Consider the following 22,952-nt stretch of genomic DNA (forward strand, 5'->3'; position numbering starts at 1 on the left):
GTTTTCAAGTACTTCAACTATAAATTAGTCTGCTGTAAAGTTCACGCATTGTCGCTTAGTCACGTTTGCCTTTCAAGCGTCGATATGTTACTTAGGGACTTATAAAAATACGTTACCCCAATAGCCGGACAGTTTTAATGGTTCTTACATCTTGCCAGACACATTGAGAGCCCGCTGTAGGTGCGAGCGCCAGGTAGCAACTGTTCAAGCGGGTGTGAGTGAGATAGAGTGCTTAGTCTATTGCGATATTTTACTGCACATCAGCTGTCATTTATAGGATTTATCCTGCGTTCTTCAGGAAAGGAACATTAAAACCATACAAAACATTTAAAAAAATATCCAGAGTACCAGGAAGCTTTCAAGAATTTCCGTAACAGCGAATCAATGGAAATTTTAGATCAACAACATAACCTCTATAATATAATTCAGAGATTTATATGCAATGCTTACAATGTCCGTAATGTAATTGATGTTGATGCTGCTCGACTTCAAATATTCATGCAACACCAAAATCTGACGCAACACAATGAGTTACTTGTCGGATTTTTTCATTGCGTCACGATTCCGATCTGATGGTAGATTCTGTGAAACACTACTATTGCTTAGAGCTATTATTAGCAAGCTCTCACAGGTCGAGTCCGTGAGGTTGCCTATCAGGCTGGTCAGACCAGAATAGCCTGGTCGAGGCTACTGGTAAGGAAAAAAAGTCATCAATAATCTTTTCGTTCCAGCTAGTACAGACCCTCGACCAGTGCACGTGGAGCGACGAGGCGGCGCGCGAGCAGTGCGGGCGCCACCACTCGTGCGCCGCCTGCCACGCGCACAAGCACCACAAGCCGCGCGCCGCCAAAACTAACGTTAGTTTATTTTTATTTTTATTGCTTAAATGGGTGGACGAGCTCACAGCCCACCTGGTGTTAAGTGGTTACTGGAGCCCATAGACATCTATCACGTAAATGCGCCACCCACCTTGAGATATAAGTTCTAAGGTCTCGAGTATAGTTACAACGGCTGCTCCATCCTTTAAACCGAAACGCATTATTGCTTCACAGCAGATAGGCAGGGTGGTAGTACCTACCCGCGCGGACTCACAAGAAGTCCTACCACCAGTATATAAGTGTATGTTGTGCAGTGTAAGTGCTCTAAGGAATTGCTCGAGATTATACCTTCATCTCGTTTTTACCATCGCACCGCCCGCCACCGGAGTAGAGTTCATCCATACTGCCTGGAGCCACTGCGGTCATCCACAGTGCGTTTCCAGAGGTCTTTTTTGCCACGTACCATCCGGCTATGGAATGAGCTCCTCTCCACGGTGTTTCCCGAGCGTTATTTATTTATTTATTTGGGAAACAAACAGTACAATACAAACATATAATATTTAAAAAAAATATAACTAAAACAATAACCAAATATGTTTCCACAATCAAAATCACATATAAGTAGAGAGTGAACAAGAAGAGAAATTTAGAATTTTAAATTACAAAAAACAAAAGCAACACAATACGCACATATTATTTTATACATCAACTATACTACTTATCGGGTTAAATCACCTTAAAAATGTTTTAAAATAGCTTTTCTATATGCTACAAGTGACAAGCAAAAGATGTCAGCATTAGAGAACTTAGAATCATATAACCTACAAGATCTACGGACAAAAGAGTTAGAAGCATATTTCGTTCGAGCCGTGGACATGTGGAAGGTCTGTTTAGAACGCGCGGAAATACATTTAAATGAAATTTTGGAAAGAAGATAGCTAAAATCAATCTCATTATTTATTATTTTATATAAAAACATTTGATCCCTCAGTAGCCTACGATCGACTAGAGTGACAAATTCTGTCGGTTCTGAAAAGTTAAAGCGACGACAAGGGTATAAAAGATGCTTAAAAAACTTTTTTGGACTCTTTCTAGTCGCTGAATATAAATATTATATTGGGTATTCCATCTGACTTAGCCATATTCCAATATAGACCGTACAAAACTGTTGTACAACAGAATCAAAGTAGATGGTCTTTTAAAGTCTTTACCAACTCTCAGTATGAAGCCTAACATTCGAAAAGCCTTATTTACTATTTCATTAACATGAACATCAAAAATCAGACTGGAATCCAAATAAATACCCAAATCACGAACAACTGTGGTGCGTACCAAAGTTTGATCATTAATAGAATAGTCATACAAGATATTCGATCTTCCACGTGAGAATGTTATAATAGTACACTTGTTAGTATTCACTGTGAGTAAGTTATTTTGACAGTAAACAAACAAGTTGTTCAAATCATCCTGTAATTCCAATCAGTCATTTAAGGACTTTATAACTTTATATACTTTTTTGTCCTCGGCGTACATAATGAATTTGGATTTCTTGAAAACATTTGAAACGTCATTGACATATATATTAAATAACATAGGATCGAGATGAGAGCCCTGAGGAACTCCCGAGGGAACAGGTGCAAATGAAGAACAAAAACCATTGAAAGTCACAGCCTGACTGCGATCTCTAACAAACGATCTCAAGCCATCGCAGCAAATCACCGTGGACCCCAAGTCCATGCAATTTCTCAATCAAAATGTCAAAATTTATTCGATCGAACGCTTTGGAATAATCCGTGTACACCACATCAACCTGATGACCATCCTCCATGGAGTTCAATACATAATCCAAAAACTCACATAGGTTTGTCTCAGTAGATCTATGGCTTATAAAACCGTGTTATTGCTCTATAATATGAGGCCTAATCAATGGAAATAAAAAATCATAAACTATACGTTCAAACATCTTAGGGATGGCACAAATTTTAGAAATTGGTCTGTAGTTAGCTATGTTATGTTTATCACCGCTCTTAAAGACTGGATGTAACGGAATATTTGGACATGATTTTGATCCCCTTCAAAACGTCGGATTAACTCGGAAATTTGGTATACTTATTAAGGACCGATGACATTTCAAAATTAAAAAAAATATGTTGAAAAACTTGAAATTCAATAAAAAAATGGAAAATATAGGAATAAAAAGGAAAAATGGATAATAATAGTTTAAAAAAACTAACAAAATACGCTTTTATAGAAAATCCAAATTAAACAATAGAAAATAAATTTTAATAAACTTGAATTAAAAATAGTGTAAGAAAACATGATTTTATTGTAAATAAAGAGTGTATTACGATTTATGTTAAAATTAAATGGGTGCGCAAATCTCTCGACTGACGTCAGGTGACACCTGCGCGTTCCGGAATTCCGATCACACCCGATGACACCCGAATGCGACCCGACAGCCAGTGTTGCTCGTTACAAATAATATTGTGAAGTTGTTCCATCACGCCCGAAACAAATTTAATGTGGTTTTGAAGCATTATGTTTTTTTTATTTATTGATAGTTGAGTGGACGAGCTCACAGCCCACCTGGTGTTAAGTGGTTACTGGAGCCCATAGCCATCTACAACGTAAATGCGCCACCCACCTTGAGATAAAAGCTCTAAAGTCTCAAGTATAGTTACAACGGCTGCCCCACCCTCCAAACCGAAACGCATTACTACTTCACGGCAGAAACAGGCGGGGTGGTGGTACCCACCCGCGCGGACTCACAAAACTCATGTTAAGTTGTATCTGGCAACATTAAACTGTATTTAACTGTGACGATATTTTCGGAATTATATTCGTCATACAATTTATAGATAAGATATTTGCTTTAAGTTACCTAATAAAAAAATGGTGTAATTGAATTTTGCATGTTTTAGGGTACAACGGAATTACCACAGCGCGCTTGCTATTGGGACTACGATGCCATAGAGTGCAAACCGGCCAATACATCCGAGGACTTGCGGTTAGTGTTGCCAATTGGCAATTCACAAATATGTGAAACTAAAATACGGAAAATAAATAGGATTTTATTTATTTATTTATTGCTCGGGTAATAAACCCTTCAAACCCGAACGCATTGCTGTTTCGCGGCTGAAATAAACGGAGTTGTGTTGGTACCTTCTCTTGCGGGCTCACATACGCCCGAACACCAGTAACTACGTAATTTTTTTGCGGGTTTGATTGTTATCATCATCGGCCCACTGCTGGACATAGACCTCTCCCAATCCATACCACTGAGCTCGGTGTTAGGCTTTCCACGTCTGACCGCCCAACGCTTGAAGGTTATCGCACCACCTTGTGGGTATCATTCGTAAACATTGATTGGTGTCTGCCTTCAGGATTTGGACACTGGTACGGTCGCTTCACCCCGACGACTTCAGACCATTGCTCATGAAAGCCTAACATTTTGTCTCAGTCAATTTTTTTTTTGTTCGATGAATAAATCAGTGGAGTTGCCATTAATAATGTGTTTTTTTTTGTTTTTTATTAGCGCTATAAGTTCTGCCGGCGGCGCTGCGTGTCGGGCGCCGTGCTCCACGCTGCAGAACTGCGCCAATTGCACCGCCGAGGAGTGCATATGGTGCGCCTCGGCTGCCAGATGCGTCGACAAGGTATAGCCCCCGGACCACACCCTGTACTGTGGACGCATTTAGTTAAATTCTTTCAGTGTTAGTTAGCCCGTTTATCGAAGAAGGCTAAGGTTTATTGAGGAAGGCTAAGACCAAGCTAAGACCAATACAAGCGGAGCACTAATAAAGAATGTTTCAAAATCGGTGTTATTTTTCCTTTTTGAGAGCTTCCGTTGCGTGCGCTGCAGAAACGGTTAAAGTTTCGTTAAAATAATGTATGACCGAATTGTTCCCCTTTAAAAGATCTTAAAAAAAATCCGCGACAGCATATGTATATATGTTAAGGTTAGCTCACTATAACGGTTTGATGCTAACCAAATTTGTTCTAAAATAAAGCAATATTTGTGAACTATTCCACGCGAACGAAGTCGCGAGCAAAAGCTACTATTATATATTTCCCAGATTTTTTATTATTTTTTATTGCATAGATGGGTGGACGAGCTCACAGCTCACCTAATTCTAAGAGCCCATAGACATCTACAACGTAAATGCCGTTACCCATCTTGAGATATGAGTTCTAAGGTCTCAGTACAACGGCTGTCGAACCCTTCAAACCGAAAACACATTACTGCTTCACGGCAGAAATAGGCAGGGTGGTAGTATCTACCCGCGCGGACCCTTAAGACGTTCTACCACCATTTGTTACCGCGCGGACTCTTAAGACCTCCTACGTACTTTAACATTTGTTAAATACGCATTTCATTAGAAAAATTGGTACCCGCGTGCGGGAGTCGAACACAGGTGCATCGCAACACATACATATTAGAAAACAAAAAACGTGTTAAACGTGTGCCGATACCGTGCAGAACGCGTACGGCGCGTCGTTCCCGCTGGGCGGGTGCCGCGCGTGGGCCACGAGCGGCGGCGTGTGCGCGGGCGCGGGCTGCGCGGCGCACGCGTCCTGCGCGGCGTGTCGCGGCGAGCCGGCGTGCGGCTGGTGCGACGACGGGCGCGGCGGCGGCCGCGGCGCCTGCGTGCCGGGGGGCGCCCGCGGCCCGCACGCGCCCGCGCTCTGCTCGCACCACAGGTACGCGCGCACCGACGCACACTATATTATATTAAATGCTTTAGATCAAGGATGATCAACACGCAGCCCGTCAAGCATTTCTAAAAATGAATTTATTTTATCGATTTTTTTTTGTTTTATATTTTTGAAGTGAAACTTCTTGAGAATAGTTGTGATTTTAAACTCGATAAAACGAAAAAATAAGTCCATAGAGACAAAAACACATAATGTATAGGATTCAGCCGGCGAGAGAATGAGATAGAACACATTAGACGTTGTCGATCTCCTCTGTGCGACTCTTCGTAGCATCCCCACTATCGTCTACTAAACATTGTCCATATGTATGCTGCTGTGTAGTGGGACAGTCTGTATATCTATATCTTATTTATAAGTTTCACTTCTACCGTGTGTGACTTACATACGCACACTTTTTTTTAGTCTAATATTTATTATAAATTTCGTAAATTATTAATAACGGTTAATATATTTATGTGCGGCCCGCCAAAAAAAATATTTAAATTTAAATTGGCCCATTAAATAAAAAGGTTGCTCACCCCTGCTGTAGATAGGTAGACATCGACATCTTATATTAATTCTATGAAATCAGAAAATAGTTATAAAATCAGCAACAAAATTTGCATGGATACCTTAAGGTCTTTGATTTCACGTACACTTGAATCTAATTTAATAAAAACAAACTAGATAACGTGACTCTAAACACTACGTGCAATTATTTATTTATACCTGAAATAAATACATATGTTTACTGCCTAAAGAGATATACTTAAAGCTATTAATTTTTAACACAATTGTTCATATTTGAAAATAGCAGAACGTCATCTAGTGAAATCATAATGAAAATGCACAAATGGCACTTTTGTAGTTTATTATTCGTATAAATTCACAATATGCTCAAGCAACATGTGGAATGTGGCTATATGTATATGCTACAGCTGTAGCCAGACTTCGTCACGTGGGCTGTGTTTTTTTAATATTTTTATTGCTTAGTTCGGCGGACGAGCTCACAGCCCACCTTGTGTTAAGTGGTTGTTACTATCTACGACGTAAATGCGCCACCCACCTTGAGATATAAGTTCTAAGATCTCAGTATAGTTACAACGGCTGCCCCACTCTTCAAACCGAAAGGCATTACTGCTTCACGGCAGAAATTAGCAGGGTGGTGGTACCTATCCGCGGGGACTCACAAGAGGTCCTACCACCAGTAATATTAATTGTCTAGTATTAATATCTAGTCTAGTACTAATGTCTAGTACTAATATTAATTATTTAAATGTGTAATGGTAATATAACTAGTTTCCGTTGCGCAGGTGGCACTTCACGAGCTGCCCGGCGTGCCAGTGCAACGGGCACGCGGTGTGCGACGCGCGCGCGCGCTGCGTGCAGCCGTGCGGCGGGCGCGCCGTGGGCCCGCACTGCGACGCGTGCGCGCCCGGACACTGGGGCAACCCGCTCAACGGGGGACTCTGCCAACGTGAGTAGCACACACACAATCTTTAGCAGTAGGCAGCGGCTTGGCCCTGCCTCTGGCATGCTGAAGTCCATGGGCGACGGTAACCACTCACCATCAGGTGGGCCGTATGCTCATCTGCCTACAAGGGCAATAAAAAATAAAAGTCTAAAATTCGATTGAAAATCAAAGGACACTCTATCTATCTTGTGGCTCCAAGAAACTCAGCTTTTTGTGTTTATATATTAAGTAACGATTTGTTGGAATACATCAATTTAAATTTACAAAGAGAAATATATAAAAAAATTACAATGTAAACATCTATGCATTGCTCATAAATATCGGGGCTTACGCAACATTTCGCCGCATTTATCTTTGTAATTAAAAGAGCGTTTTATTTGGTATTATTAGCATCAACAGTTCGATGTTTTTAACTTCAATTAAATTTACTCCATACAAATGGCCGAAGAAGTTTTTTTTACGTTTTTTTTTTACCTAAGTTTTAAACTCTAAATGGTTCTCCTGTAAAATTGCAAAAATGTCGCTTCACCCTTCGATATGTTGACACGAATCAGGGTTAAAAGCACATTTTATTTGGAACGAAGTTCCTTATGGGGCGATGCGGAGGGGTAACCTAACCGGGAAAAAACGTCCGTAACGTAAGATTTTTATTAGTAATGCACACATTGTACGACTTAACTTTGTAATAACGTACAAAAAATAAAATATTTCTATTATATATTTTTTATAAATCATTGTGAATAAAATACAGTTGATAACTTTGTAATTGTGTTTAGTGTAAAAGTGAAATAAACAAAAGGCAATAAAATAGTGAAGTATTAAACAAAGATGAGTTCATCAGACTGTTCCTATTCAATTAGTTTAGTTTAGTAGTTTATTTAAAAATTAAAAAACAGTTAAATTATTTTTTTATAAGAATGGGGGGGCTCCGCTTCCCCTATCCCTGCCAGGGCTTCGGCCCTGGACCCCGGCTGGCTGCTCCATGAACTTTCGGCCTGGTAGGAGAAAAAATAGTATGTGCACCGTGGGAAAAATGTAGGACATCTCATCCCGCGTGTTTGCCAATTTTACACGCGGGAGGAAATCTACTTTTCTCCCTTGGTGCACAATGTACTATTCTTTATACCAAGGAACTTCGCTCCTATCCGGTGTCCCACGACACCACACACTATTTTTTCTTTCTAACCAGCAGTAAGTTTTGTTTCCGATTCGGTCGACGGCGTCTCTAAACAGTGTTGATTTCCCGGTGCAGCGTGCGAGTGCAACGGGCAGGCGGCGGCGTGCGCGCCCGACAGCGGCCGCTGCTACTGCAGCACCAAGGGGCTGGCCGGCGACCGCTGCGACAAGTGCGACAACACCAACCACTACCACGCCGACCTCTACAACAAGGGCGCCTGCTACTGTGAGCCCCCCCCCCTCTTTATAGTTAATCCCCTTCTTCCTAGTACACTCTTTGAGTGGTTGTGGCCATGCATCAGTCGATTCTTGCGATACCAATGCTCTCGCGATGCGACCCCATGTGGCAGGATGTTTCACAAAGTGAGAGCAATCATTTATGTAGAATAAGGATCGCAGCGCATAAAATCAAACTTCCACTGTTCCAAAATCCCCATTCCCGATCCTGCGGACAGAATGGAAAGCAGTCGACGTCGCCCAAAACACGTCATCTCGGATCCTCCCGATCCACTAACGGTGCTTTTAGGTACCTCAAGCACCGGTCCATCGTTCTCGTCGAACCCGTCGCTTGCGACGAAGGGCTCGACGAGTAAATTAACTCTCAGACACAGCCCACTGAGTTTCTCGCCGGATCTTCTCAGTGGGTCGCGTTTCCGATCCGGTGGTAGATTTTGCGAAGCACGGCTCTTGCTAGGGTTCGTGTTAGCAACGTCACCAGGTTTGAGCCCCGTGAGCTCACCTACTAAAGTTAGGGTTACGCTGACATAGCCGCTAGGGCTATCAGCTTAGGTAGGAAAAAAAATATCCAAAATCTTCTATTATAATAATAATAATTAATAATTAACACTTTTATTACGTCTTGCTCATCATTCTCTTCTCTCTTTCTTCCCGTTTTCTCTCACTCACACCTTAACGTTTCATTCTTACCAATCTTACATTTATGTTGGAGTGGGTCACAGATTTTATCCGAATCAAATGATAATTGAACTAAAACGTGCGTTCACCTTGTTCCAGACGACCTCACCGTCGACTACCAGTTCACGTTCAACTTGTCGAAGAAGGAGGACCGGCACCTGTCCGCCATCAACTTCCGCAACGCGCCCGTGAAGCCGGACGTGGACGCGGACTTCAGCATCGCGTGCAGCGCCCACGCGCGCATGAACCTCACCGTGCGCAGCCGCCTCGACCCCGCCGAGAGGACGCTGTTCAGCGACGTCAACTGCACCAACTTCAAGTACAAGTTAGTCTGGACTCCTGCAACGTAGATGCCGCCACGCACCTTGAGATATGAGTTCTAAGGTCAAAACCGAAACGCATTACTGATTCGCGGCACGGGTTTCCTTTTTATGTTTATACAGACCTAGACGTGTAATAACAGTGGTTTATTAACTGTTTAGCGTTTGTTAAATTGCACCAATGTGGGAAAATGATACAAAGCTGCTGGACATGGCCTCTCGGGTTCTTCCTAAAAGTTCACTGAAAAAGTCTAAGTAAATAACCATCATTTTACTGAGACTTAATTTTATCCCATCTCATCTCGTTTCTTTTAATCTCGTCCCAATTGATAACGTCTTAAATTGATCAATTTAATCTCATTTTCCTTAATTTTTCATATCGTAGCAGAATGTAAGAAGAAAATCTAAAACTTGGCTTAAAGATATCGTTACCAAGCTATAAAATCTTATAAAAAAATACATCAGTGTTCTTCGACAAGATTTACAGTTTTTTTTTTTATTAATTCTGTACAGTAATCTGTCTGTCTTAAGACATTCAACCAGAGTTTTGAGAAAAACAATTTCTTACCCAGTGCATGCACAATGTCCATTGACATGTCCATATCAATTAATCTACAGTAGATCTAGTAGATCTTGAGTAGATAATTTAAATAAATAAATAAAAAGTAATATATCTAAATTACATTGCGCGCTACACACTCCATGTTTATGGACCATCTCCTTATTATAAACGAGACTTTTTGGCGGGGACGCGAGGAGTGAAGTTTTTTGATTTGTTTTATTTTGTCTATTTAGTGTTTCTTCAGGTTTAAATGTGTAATAACGGTGGTTTATTAACTGTTTAATATCTGTGAAAGTGCACAAATGTGGGAAAATGAAACAAAGCCGCTGGACGTAACTTCTCGGAATCCTCCAAAAAGGCCACTGAAAAAATCTCAGTAAACGACCACCATTTTACTGAGAATATTTCATCCCATATCGCCTCATCTCATTTAATTTCACTCCATATTATCATTTTTTCATAAAAATAAGAATATAAGTTAAAATAAGACATGACTTAAAGGTCTTAGTTACCAGGTCATCAAATGCCTTAAAACAAAAAAAAAATTATAAACTATTTTAATAATCAATATCACTTCGAGACAAGTCTCGTCTCGGTGTCTACAGTACAGTAGTCTACAGTAATAGAGTTGAATCTCCTGAAGTCGAAGTGTCGTTTCGTCGTCAGGTTCGCGAAGTCGGAGCACTCGTTCGGCATCGAGGACAACGTGACGCTGACCACGTTCTTCGTATACGTGTACGACTTCAGGCCGCCGCTCTGGATCCAGATCTCGTTCTCGCAGTACCCCAAGCTGAACCTCCAGCAGTTCTTCATCACGTTCTCCTCGTGCTTCCTGCTGCTGCTGCTCGTGGCCGCCGCGCTCTGGAAGATCAAGCAGGTACGTACTGGCACTTTTTTGAAGTTATACTTCTTTAGGCGCGTTATGAAAAATTGATGAGAGTGAAATATTTTTATTTTGAAATTGAGAGTTATTTTTAGAGGGCGGGTCGCTAGTCATTAATAAGACGACAGTTTGCAGCCGGTTTATTGTGCGGCGACTCGACACACACTGTCTAAGCTAAGCTTGGGGCTCAAACCGGAGTTTTGCTAACACGAACCCCAGCAAGAGCAGTGCTTCGCAGAATCTACCACCGGATCGGAAACGCGACCCACTGAGAAGATCCGGCGAGAAACTCAGTGGGCTGTAACTTGACCGATATGACATAGTCTAAGACTAGTTGTTCAAGCTTCGATTAACATCCTAATTTTCTTCTTTCTTCTTCATTTTCTTTAATAACGACCACGCAAACCTTACAAGACACGGCTGAATGCAATTGTATTGTGTGTGACGTCATCTGTGGCCAAATTTAAACAACTTACATCTCACCCTCATAGATTTAAAACTCTATAGTTAAAAAAAAGATTTTCCTTAAACGGATTCGCTCAACTGTGTCATTCAGTAAAGAGAATCGTTCAGTTTTGTATAATATAATAAGACTTTAAAATATTAATTTAAGAAGACATTAAGGGCTTTAAATATTCTTAGTACATTACAGAAAACCCAATTAAGTCTTCTATTGTTTATTAATTCTGGAGTATTTGATATCATCGATCCACAGAGGTACGACATGTACAGAAGGAGGCAGCGTTTGTTCGTCGAAATGGAACAGATGGCATCCCGTCCCTTCAGCCAAGTGTGCGTCGAACTGGAGAAGGGAGGAGGGGGTGAGTAGCAGCTGTCTATACTCTCATTTACACTTATTCATATAAGGAAGGGATTTTATAACCTGGTAACGAAAACTATAAACGTAATGAAAACTTTTTATGGTCAAATTTCTACAATTGAACGAACTCTAGTTTTTTTTTTATTGCTTAGATAGGTGGACGAGCTCACAGCCCACCTGGTGTAAAGGGGTCACTGGAGCCCATAGACATCTACAACGTAAATGCGCCACCCACCTTGAGGTATAAGTTCTAAGGTCTCAGTATAGTTACAACAGCTGCCCCACCCTTCAAATCGAAACGCATTACTGCTTCACGGCAGAAATAAGCAGGGCGGTGGTACCTACCCGCGCGGGCTCACAAGTTGTCCTACCACCAGTAATTACGCAAATTATAATTTCGCTGGTTTGTTTTTTATTACACGATGTTATACTTTCACCGTAGAAGTCAATCGTGAACATTTGTTGAGTACGTATTTCAATCAAACGTGGTCAAATTTCTAAAATTGAGCGAACTCTAGTATGTGTAATTAGTAAATAAATATTGTTACTACTGTGTTAGGTAGTGGAGTTCCTGCCCCAGTAGCGTTGGAGCCGTGTGCGGGCGGCAGGGCGGCGGTGCTGTCGCTGCTGGTGCGGCTGCCCACGGGCGGCACGGGGCGGGCGCCCCCGCTGGGCGGGCTGGCCGTGGCCTCTGCTCTGGTCACGCTGGGCCACCACCCCCCCGCCCACGCGCCGCACAACAACAAGCGCGCCCGTCCCCGCTGACGTCACAAGCGGGCGCGCTCCTGAACACGGGTACGTGATTCTCGCGTTGGCAGTTAAATAGGATACGTTTGCGTTGGAGTCGTTAAGCAAAAAGAAAAATGAATGGACTTGGTGCGTGTGATGTGATGGCGGACACGTGGCGGGCGATCAGCTTGTGCGCACCGAAACGTAATGTTGAAACGTTTTAGTTTTAATAAATTATTTTTTCTGTAGCCGCATTCGAACATGACAACATAGACACGTAGCAATAATTTTTTTTATATATATTAATTTTTTTTAAATTATCAATAACACAAACGTTCGGTACTTTTTTTTTTTAATATATTTTTAACGCAATGATATCCGTTGCAATAATGAATTAACCAGTTCAATTAGGTACGTGTCAATATATATTTATTTTATATTCGTTATTTGATTAGTTTAAATGAATTAAAAAATAACCCAACGTAATATTTAAGTATTAATATGTATGTGAAGAATATAATAATTGTAAATCGGAGTCGCTTTAAAGATTGTAAAATATTTATGTTTTTTTTTTTTGTTTAAGTTAATAATAATTAAGTCACTTCCATGTATAAAGTTGCCAAATGTAATTAAAATGAAATGACTTTGTAAGTGCACTTTTTGTAGTTTTAGCAGTTAAGTGCAACACTTTGATGGCCTGCGTGTTTTTGATAAAATAGCAGCTGGATTTTTTAATGTATACTTCGTCGAGGAAAAGTTTTATCGATCATGATTATGACAATAACTATGACAAGTTTTGTGTAGGTAGGGCGTCCAATCTATCCGCTGTGAGCAGCTCACGCGTTGGCTCACTTTGCTAATTGCTGAAGTCGATCTTCTAACATGGTTTGAGGAAGGGCATATAACGCTCAGGAAACACCATGGAGGGTAGTTCGTTTCGAAGGAAGGGTTTAAGTGATTTTTGTAAACGCACTCACTCATTGTAGGAAAATGTTGCCAATGGTACGATAGTAAAAAGTGAGTGACAAGATTCACCAAAACAATTCCATAGACCTCTTCCCAGACAGAACCACTTATTGTTTAATTTAGGTATGCTCTAAAAACATCTGGTGTATCAGTCTTCGTTTATTACAATATGAATGATTCAAAATGTTAAGTTATTTAAATTGTTATAACTATATATATCAAGAAATACGATGTTATTATGAACAGTATTGAAAATAAAAAAACGGTGCCCATACAACTTGGTGCACGTGAATGAAGTGAAACTTCTTTTTCGATGTGGTAGTATTGTGGTTTTCTTCATCTTTCATCCTTAAATCAGATTGCTCTTGTTATATGGAATGCTGTGTATAAGAGATGCAACATCTTCAACATTTATATTATATATTTTTTAAGTACTTCATTATAATATTGGACGCTACTCGTTGCCAACGCTCGCGCTGGTCTGTGACAGGTATACTACGCGCATGCGATCGAGTGCCACGCATTCACTCTCGCTCTGTCTCTTTCTATTCCCCTTCCCCAGGAGCGTTAAACGTTTAACGTAACCTGGTTAGAAGTCGCATTAGAAGTTTCACTTCAAAAAGACAGACACGATAGAAACAATGAGGCGTACTTTCTTGATCACACGATTGCAAGTTATTTGGAACGCGCAGTGTACAACGCGCTGCAAGATTTCACGGAGCTGTACTAGTTGGAAAATCTTATGAACGTACAATTAGCGCGATCTGTTATTAACGGGGTATTAACTAATGATACTATTTAATATGTGTATATACTTTGTGGACGTTAGCTTAATTAAACGCTATTTAAAATGAAAGATCGTTTGTTAAAAATATAACTAGTTTTATGCTTTTAAGTTCTACTAAGTATTCGATGAATGGATCCAGTGACGTCTAGTTTGTTTTTTTTATTGATTTAGATTCAAGTGTTCATAGGATTTTAAACTTTAAGGTAATCCATGTGCCCCTGTGTCAATCGCTAAATGAAAACTACCCACTAGTTACATTGCTGGCTCACTATATGAGAACTAATTAATACGAACAGTATTCGTGGCTAACTTAATGAATGAAAAATGCTTCCCGCTCCGGTGTAATCTGATTTTTTATTTAATTTTGGAAGCTCCTTGTCTGAGCTTCGTATTCTGCTTTCATTACGGGCGTGGGCTCATCGGTGCTCACGGTTGCTGAAATCGTAAACGAGAAATGACTAATGATATTTCACTGCCTCTTTTTGGACTTTTTTTTAGACTTTTGTTTATTATCTGAAGACAATATAGCAAGTTGTGATTTTATATAATTAAAAATAAAAATAAATAAAATGTTTACAATCTCGATTTTGTGTTACGAACATTTTTGTAAGTGAAATGAAATTATTTAGAATTTAATAGAATTTTAATTGTGTTTCCCTATGTTCTTCACATTCCCCATATATTATTTAGGCCATAATTTTTTACACGTTTTGTATAGATTAAAAAAATAAATTAATAATAATTTTATTTTGCATTTAGATGTTTTTTTTAATATTATTATTTTTAAATGAAATTCGATCATCATTTTATTGCTATTTGGCAGTATGTTTCTGAATCCATTTTATTAGTCAAATAAAAAAAAAAACACGTCTGAATCTTAAAATGTAGATTAAATGTATGAAATAGATTAGCTGTAGTGTTTTTTTTTTACTTATTTGCAATATATTTTTTGAAACATCACAATAACAATCGTTATAATATTGTTAGTTAGATTTTTATACCGAACTTTGAACCGTTTTATAAGAATGGAAGATGTGATTAATGTTTTAAGTGTGCTTAGTGCGAATTTTTTAACGTTTTCGATAGCGTAAAAGTTGTCTCTCTCGATAGCGTTTGCCTACGTTTGCCGCTAGGGGCGCTGTTCCAACTGCTTACAGATTTGAGTTAACTTTTACGCTATGGAGAACGTTAAAAAACTTGCATTAAGCACAGAGGTCACTGCTCGTTTTGGTCGTGCAAATGCTGCAAGATGAACCTAGATAAAGACTAGATCCTCCATGGATGGGAAACGATGCATCACATATTCTGTGAAAAATAACGCTCTAGCTAGACCCAGAACGGACATCTTGGGACACGGATATCCCCCAATTTTATAGCAAAATTACCACAACTACCCCAGAAACTACAAAATCTATATCTGTGATGGATCCACTGGCTCAAACGGTATGTGTTTATAGCCAAGTTCTAGGGCATATGTGGTTTTTAGAAAGCAATAATACGATTCAAGATACTAGATGTTGATTCAAAGATTTCCAAACATTTTCAATATTGAAACATAAACAAAACTGTATGTGAAACAATATCTTAAATGTTGTTTTATAATGTATTGTATTATGAACCATAAAAGAAAGTTTAGTCGAGTAAAACTATAGCACAAACTAAGTTACTCTGTAAAGAGAAACAACCACGGCTCTGAAACTGCGATGCTTTAAGACAAATATTTTTTGTATGGAAACTAGCGACATCTTGTAGCGGATGTCCCTAAACTTATATGTTAAATTTTATCAATTTTTGGTTTCTGAAAATTTACAAATGCCTTCAATGAAAATAAAATGTAGGATTGGTAATATGTTACTGCGATCTACAGGAGCAATGAGAAACTAATTGAAGCGAAGCCATCTAGTGGCCGACGCCGGTAAACATTTATGTTGAGTGCCTGAGTTGCTTATCTATAACTATTTTTTGTGTATTAGCTATGGAAATAAGATACAAATGTACCCTTATGTCACCTGTATGGCTTATTATAACCTCTTTTAAAATTTATGTCATAAATCATATAGGGGTTACATATTTATACTTTATTTTATATCATTTTAGCGAACACGCGTGTATTTAGTTTGTATCGCGCCTTCGTGAGATATACCTTACGACTGACTTGTATATTTTGTAAAAAAATAATAATAATAAATATAACATTATGTGCTTGTATAATTGATATTAATTATTAATAATGTTATGGATATGTAATCCTTTTGCTTGTTGGTTTTGTGTGTGTGGATAATGTTGAATTATGATTATTATTTTTTTAATTATTTTTATTGCAGGAGCCCATAGACGTCTATAACGTAAATTCCGCCATCCACCTTGAGATATGAGTTCTAAGGTCTCACTATACAACGGCTGCCCCATCCTTCAAACCGAAACGCATTACTGCTCCACGGCAGAATTAGGCAGGGCGGTGGTACCTACCCGTGCGGACTCACAAAAGGTCCTACCACCAGTAATTACGCAAATTATGATTTTGCGGGTTTGATTTCTACCACCAGTCTTCTCATTTTTTTTTTCTTCACCTTATCCCACTAGGTGGGGTCGGCACAGCTAATTTTTCTCTTCCATTCTCTTCTATCAGCCATCAGCTCAACAATCACTCCTCTCTCTCTCATATCATCATTCACTCTCGCCATCCTACCACTAGTAACTAATAAAAAATATATAATTATTGTAAAAGGTCAAAATATTACAATAATAATCTTATACCTTTAAATGAACTATTCTTGTATATTAATATATATAATCTGAATCTCGGAAACGGCTCCAACGATTTTCATAAAATTTAGTATACAAGGGATTTCGAAGGCGATAAATCGATCTAGCTACGATTTATTTTCAGAAAATGTTGTTTTATTCGTGTTTTCAATAATCAACTCTTCCCGACGTCTATTGGCGAATAATAATACTATTTTTCTTAATTGAGGGCAACTAACCGCTTTAAAGAAACAACAAGATGGCGTTATCAAAAAAAAAAAAAAAACGAGCAATGCTCGGTCATCATCTAGTAATTAATTATCAAAGACAAAAATTTTGTCAACCGTAGTAAGTTGTCATGTCAGGGAACAAGATTATTTAACAGAAACGCCTACGTATGTACCTAATATAATAGTTTTTCTATTTTTCATTCATAAATGTTTGCTACCTCAATAATACAAGGATGTCTTTATACTCAAGTACTGGCTTCAAAACATGTCAAGTTAAAAAAAAATGTTGTCAATTTCAAATCTAATCGATATCCTACAACTGTTTCGAGCTTTTTTTCAAACGTAGGTACATTCTGAATAGTTTACTTTTAATTTTACTGAAATAGGGTTTGCACATCAGTGAATTTTTTTTTTTTTTTTGGTATATGTTATATCGCATTACTACGGTTCTTAAATATTGTGAATGGACTCGTTATAAGGCCTCATTTAACCTCCTTTTGGCTTTACGGGTAGGTTTGTAATACCCTGTATAATTGTAAAAGGTCAAAATATTACTATCATAATGATAATAGTTGCGCACACAAAACCAACATGATCTGTGTTGTATTTGTAGTTTTTCGGTTTATGAAACTCCTCTTGCTCTTTGGAACTGATGATCGCGAATGGATCAGCCCTTATCCGATATGAGTAAGCTAATTTAGTGCTCTCTGTATTTGAAGTCGGTAAAATATAAAATATGATTGAACTCTTTAAAGTATTGCAGTGTATTGATAATACAATGGTTTCTATTTTAAGGCCTTTTCGTGATCAGCTAATATAGACTGATATCTCCGGTATCTTGATTTATCTACCAATAATATTTGTATCCTAATCTTAATAACCCTGGATACACTTTAAAAACTTCCCTGTCTGTAGTACATACGTTAAACATAATTCTATACTTTGATTAGCTTGGTATATGTTTGTTTGTATGTAACAAAAATTTTGAGTCTCATTTTCACAGACTTCAAGACATCCGATTAACTTGATAATTTGCCCACGCCTCAAGGACCGATGAAGATACAATAATTTTATAACTTCGCTCTTATATCATGACCAGTATCAACAGAATGTAAATTAAAATTAAACGAGCTGTTAATACGGTGTGCTATATAAGCGCGTTTTGTTAGTTTTTCTAATTCCGTATACTTTTTTTTTTGCAAAATCGATATACTAGAAATATCGATATGTCAACTGTCCCGCGTATCATGCTATGTTTGACGGACTATAATGGAATAAATTTAAATTTAAAATAGTGTAAAATATATTTTATTCTAAAAAAAGCGTGGGGTGCATGGTGTTATTAGTTATAAATATTTTTCTGACAGATATGTGTAGAAGAATTATTATTTCAATAATATCTTAAAAAGCACCCCACGCTTTTTTTTAAATAAAATATATTTTACACTATTTTCAATTTAAATTTATTAAAATTTATTTTCTATTTTTGTTGAATTTTATATAAAGCGTGTTTTTTAGTTTTTTTTAAACTATTATTTATTTTTCATTTTTTAGTTAAAAAGTAGTCGTAGTAGTAGTAGTTCTATAAAAGCATATTTTTAAAACTATTAAGTACTTTAACATCAATACCTGCCGTATCTATCGACTATAGATAAAAAATTATATAAATTGGCAAAAATCTTATTTTGCAAATTGAATAATGGAATAATCTTATCAAATTAGTGTATTGTCATCGGTCCTCGACAAATCTACAAAGTTTGAATGAAATCTGGCCGTTTAAAGTGGGTCAAAATCGCGTCTAAAAGAGTCAGTTACAAACATACATACAAGTGAAGCTAATATAAAGCGTGTAAAAATTTATTTTTTTCAAGGATAGAGATGTAAGGTAATTAAAACATGCACTCTTTTAATTCAATTCCAATGAGCCGCGTATTAAAACCAAGATGTGTATTTTAATAGGAGTATTTTGCGATTAATCGTAACTGCCATTTAGTGCTTTGTTTTTAATATTTAGTGTTTAATGTTTTGTAAAAGTGCAGCATCGGTAGTGTTCGGCTAGATATTTGTAGATGTTTTAAGTGATTTTTTTCATGTTTAGTAAGTTTTTTAAAGCGCTTTTAAATAAAATTTTTGAAAGCTTGTTTTTAGTGTTGCCAGTCTCGGCGTGCGACATAGTCCAAAAACATTAAGGTGATTCGTAATTAAAAAACGTTAACATCACAATACCGTCTTTGAATAAGTACCAATGTGGTTTCTAGTATTTTTTGTAAAGCTTTACAATTAATTAAAATATTACTAGTTTTTTTTTTATAATTTTAATGTAAAGACGATATTAATGTTACGTAAACAATTTATCTAAATCGTAACGTAATGATTTTCGAGTAATATGAAATGAAAAATAAAATTTGCGTGATCAGTAACACGATATGTATTCTGTTTGTTTTGCAAAAATTGTCCTTATTTCGTCACGTTAGTGTTTATTTTGCCTTGGCGTCTCGCTTCAAGTTATGACCGTAATATTTAGAACAAATGTTGTCTTAAAAATATTTGTCTGCATGTCTATAATAACGCTAATACGCCCGGTAGAAGTCCGGCCATTAAAAAAAAAACTTATGAAATTGTAAAAAGAATTTTAGGGAAATCGGTCCTCCCGTCTAAGAGTTTGGTGGAAAATTTAATATATCGCCACAGATGCAAGAAATAACATTGTAACTCAGTTTTATTTATTTATTGCATAGATGCGTGAACAAGCTAACAGCCGACTTGGTTTTACTGGAGTGTTTACTGGAGCCCATAGACATCTATAATGTAAATGCCGCCACCCACTGAGTTCTAAGGTCTCAGTATAGTTATAACGGCTGCCCCACCCATCAAATCGAAACGCATTACTGCTTCATGGCAGAAATAGGCAGGGCGGTGGTACCTTTACCCATGCGAACTCACACAAATTTTTAGTTAAATTATCAGCAATGTCATCCCTTGCATATGTCGATGTATTGACGCGGTTTAACCCGTGTTATATATTTAATTCAGTAAATAATAATGCAAGACGTAGTTTTTTTGCTGCGATAAAAAGTTGCCTATGTCTATATCTGGTCCATTGACCACCGATCCAATTTGTAGATCCATTGCTACGTAATATCACAAGCCAATAAACGCACTGTCTTATTTAGGAGTTGCTCTGCTGATGCTCTCGCGTATTAGCGCCGTGATACAAAGTATCTTGCGTGTTAATCCAGGCTATGAATTATAATTATACAAAATTTCATCGGAATAGGTTCTCATTTTTCCAGCGTGATTGACTTGCAAATAGTTATTTGTGCAACAAGAGAGGAAAGTTGTTTTTTTTGTTTCGAGTGTTGATTTTGGAGCGTAGCGAGTGAATCAATCATAGAATCCTGAGCGTAATGAGGGACTCAACAGCATGAGATGCAAAAAACTTTGCTCTCGAAGTAGCACACATAACTTTTCACCTCAGCAGTGAGAACACATTACTTAGGAGACATAGAAATGAACAGGAATAGATTGAAATAACTATTTAAAAAAAAAACGTAATTTCTTTATTAAAAATATCTTTAAATTTTAGGGCATTACGCGTTTCCGAACGTGTTTTCTTTGAGGTCGTATTCCAAAATCGAATTTCGAAGGGGTATATTTTTTTCACTCGCTTTTTTATATGCACGTGAAAGAGACAGAACACAGTTAAATTCGAATGTTTAAAAAAATGACTGAATGGCGCCAATTCGTGGCACTGAAGATTGAAAAATTAAAAAGCTACTTTGACCCACGCTCGAATCAAAATCGCGTTTTGTTCACTGTTGTCTCGCGGCAAAAGCGGCATGTTTGAGCTGCTGAGGTGAAAAATTGATTTATTTTACTTATATGCAAATTTTTTGAATTAATATTAAGCTTAGCGTCGATTACAACATGAAACGTTTTAAGCCATTGAACTTTATGCTTCTATAATGCCAAGTGCTTACTTTTTTTTCCTACCTAAGCTGATGGTCTTGAGAGACCATTTCAGCGTAGCCTTAACTAGTAGATGAGCTCACGGGGCTCAAACCTGATGTGTGTTTACTAATAAACTAAAAAAGGTGTCTACGCATATTGTATTAATGAATTTCAATATTTAGGTACATGCAAAAGTTGATGTAGGACGAATTGGCGGGAACACGAGGAGCGAAGTTACGTGAATTGTTTTATTTTGTTCATTTAGTGCTTCTACGGGTTTAAATATGTAATAACGGTGGTTTATTAATTGTTTAGCGTCTGTGAAAGCGCACTAATGTGGTATAATGAAATAAAGCCGCTAAACGCGATTCATCTGGTTCTTCCGAAAAGTCCACTGAAAAATTCTCAGTAAATAATCATTGGGACTGGGACTTTTTTTCGTTCCGTCTCATCTCGTTTCATTTAATCTCAAATTTGAGACCAGATTAGATTTAATCTCATTCTAATCTGGTCTCAAATTAATCAACTTCATTATATTATTTTCTTTTACAGCACAATATTCTTAGAATCTTAAACTTCTCGGCGAAGATGTTTAAAATCTTTAAAAAAAATACACATTGAAAAATGAAATAAAATACATGATTCTTTATAAAAACGCTTTAATAAAACAAAGATCTTAATGTCACGTGTCACTAAAATGATTGGTATTCACTTTTTAAATTTTTTTGTCCTCTTTTCTTAATTATTGTCTTTAATTTATCAGCAAATTTTTATATGTTAAAACGAAATTTACTCTATGAATTTTGTTGTTTTATTTTGAATCTACAATGAATTGAATTTTGAAACCATTGTACCGATTGCTATACATAAAATCGTAAATAAAAAATGTTTATATGTTTGTCTAGGCTGTGTTCCATCAATGGGTTTCAATTATAAAATATAAATTAATCTTTCTTTATACGTTTGTCCTTTATGCGGTCCTAATACCGGTCACTCACATGCGCACGAATACGCAAACCCGCAAGTGTGGAACGGCATTTGCAAATGATTATGCAAAGTTTTAGCTGCATTCGTGGTTTTCCAAGCTGTGTCGGTTTTTTAACAGACATCAAAGCGCGCGAACTGCGAACCTTCGCGTAGTCTCCCACACATTCGTTTGCCCAGTTGCGCCGACGATTGCTAAGGTAACGGACGTATCGCCATTTTCATAGTTCGTGACGTCTACTGTGTAGCGTATCTCCATCAAAAGAAATCCCATAAAAACAGCATGGCTGTTAATGATGTCTGGGAAAGAATTCAAAACTCTTTTTCTCTTCAATGTTCTATTGACGAATTAAAAAGGAGGAGACATTCGTAAACAAGTGTAGGAGGAAGCGCAAACGGGTTCGCAAATTGAGTATGCGAACCCATTGCACAGCCGCTAGGTTTGCGAATGAATGTTTGACGGCCCTTCAGTGCCCTCAGTGGCCGGCATAAGCCACTCATCCCATTGTGATGAAACTTAATACAGTTATTGTTGGCACTCTGAAGGTTTCTATCATAGTACCATCAACACGTTTGTAAGATAACAAATTGGTGCATTTCATACATCTACCGATAATCACTGGAGCGTACCCGGGCTTCACAACTAATATAATTAAAATATACAGTATTTTTTTGCTGACCGTATTTCATACACACAAAATGTATTGCATAGTTGTAAACGTGTGATCTTACACTACACGAAGAATAATTATATACTGTTGAACATATTTTATAGACGTAGTTATTAATTTTAAGCCGTTGTACATATAAAAGAAAACCGTAAATTATTGTATTTCATAATAAAAATATCGATCATTAAAGTTTTGTTTTATTACCTCTCGATAACAGAGCCATGTG

General features: G+C 37.7%; 1 protein-coding gene across 1 annotated transcript in view; it reads left to right on the forward strand.

The window, feature by feature from the left end:
- The window catches only part of LOC101737173 (attractin-like protein 1), a 40,469-nt gene extending 17,554 nt beyond the window's left edge, over nt 1-22,915 (forward strand). Inside the window, exons 16-25 of the mRNA XM_012696251.4 lie at nt 732-857; nt 3,740-3,825; nt 4,354-4,474; nt 5,299-5,519; nt 6,827-6,990; nt 8,240-8,389; nt 9,178-9,403; nt 10,627-10,837; nt 11,559-11,664; nt 12,223-22,915. Coding sequence (XP_012551705.1) covers nt 732-857; nt 3,740-3,825; nt 4,354-4,474; nt 5,299-5,519; nt 6,827-6,990; nt 8,240-8,389; nt 9,178-9,403; nt 10,627-10,837; nt 11,559-11,664; nt 12,223-12,428 — 1,617 coding nt within the window. The 3' untranslated portion in view covers nt 12,429-22,915. The remainder of the gene's footprint in view (nt 1-731; nt 858-3,739; nt 3,826-4,353; nt 4,475-5,298; nt 5,520-6,826; nt 6,991-8,239; nt 8,390-9,177; nt 9,404-10,626; nt 10,838-11,558; nt 11,665-12,222) is intronic.
- The last annotated feature ends 37 nt before the right edge of the window (nt 22,916-22,952 follow it).

Source organism: Bombyx mori, chromosome 26, assembly GCF_030269925.1.
Source record: "Bombyx mori chromosome 26, ASM3026992v2".
NCBI lineage: Eukaryota > Metazoa > Arthropoda > Insecta > Lepidoptera > Bombycidae > Bombyx > Bombyx mori.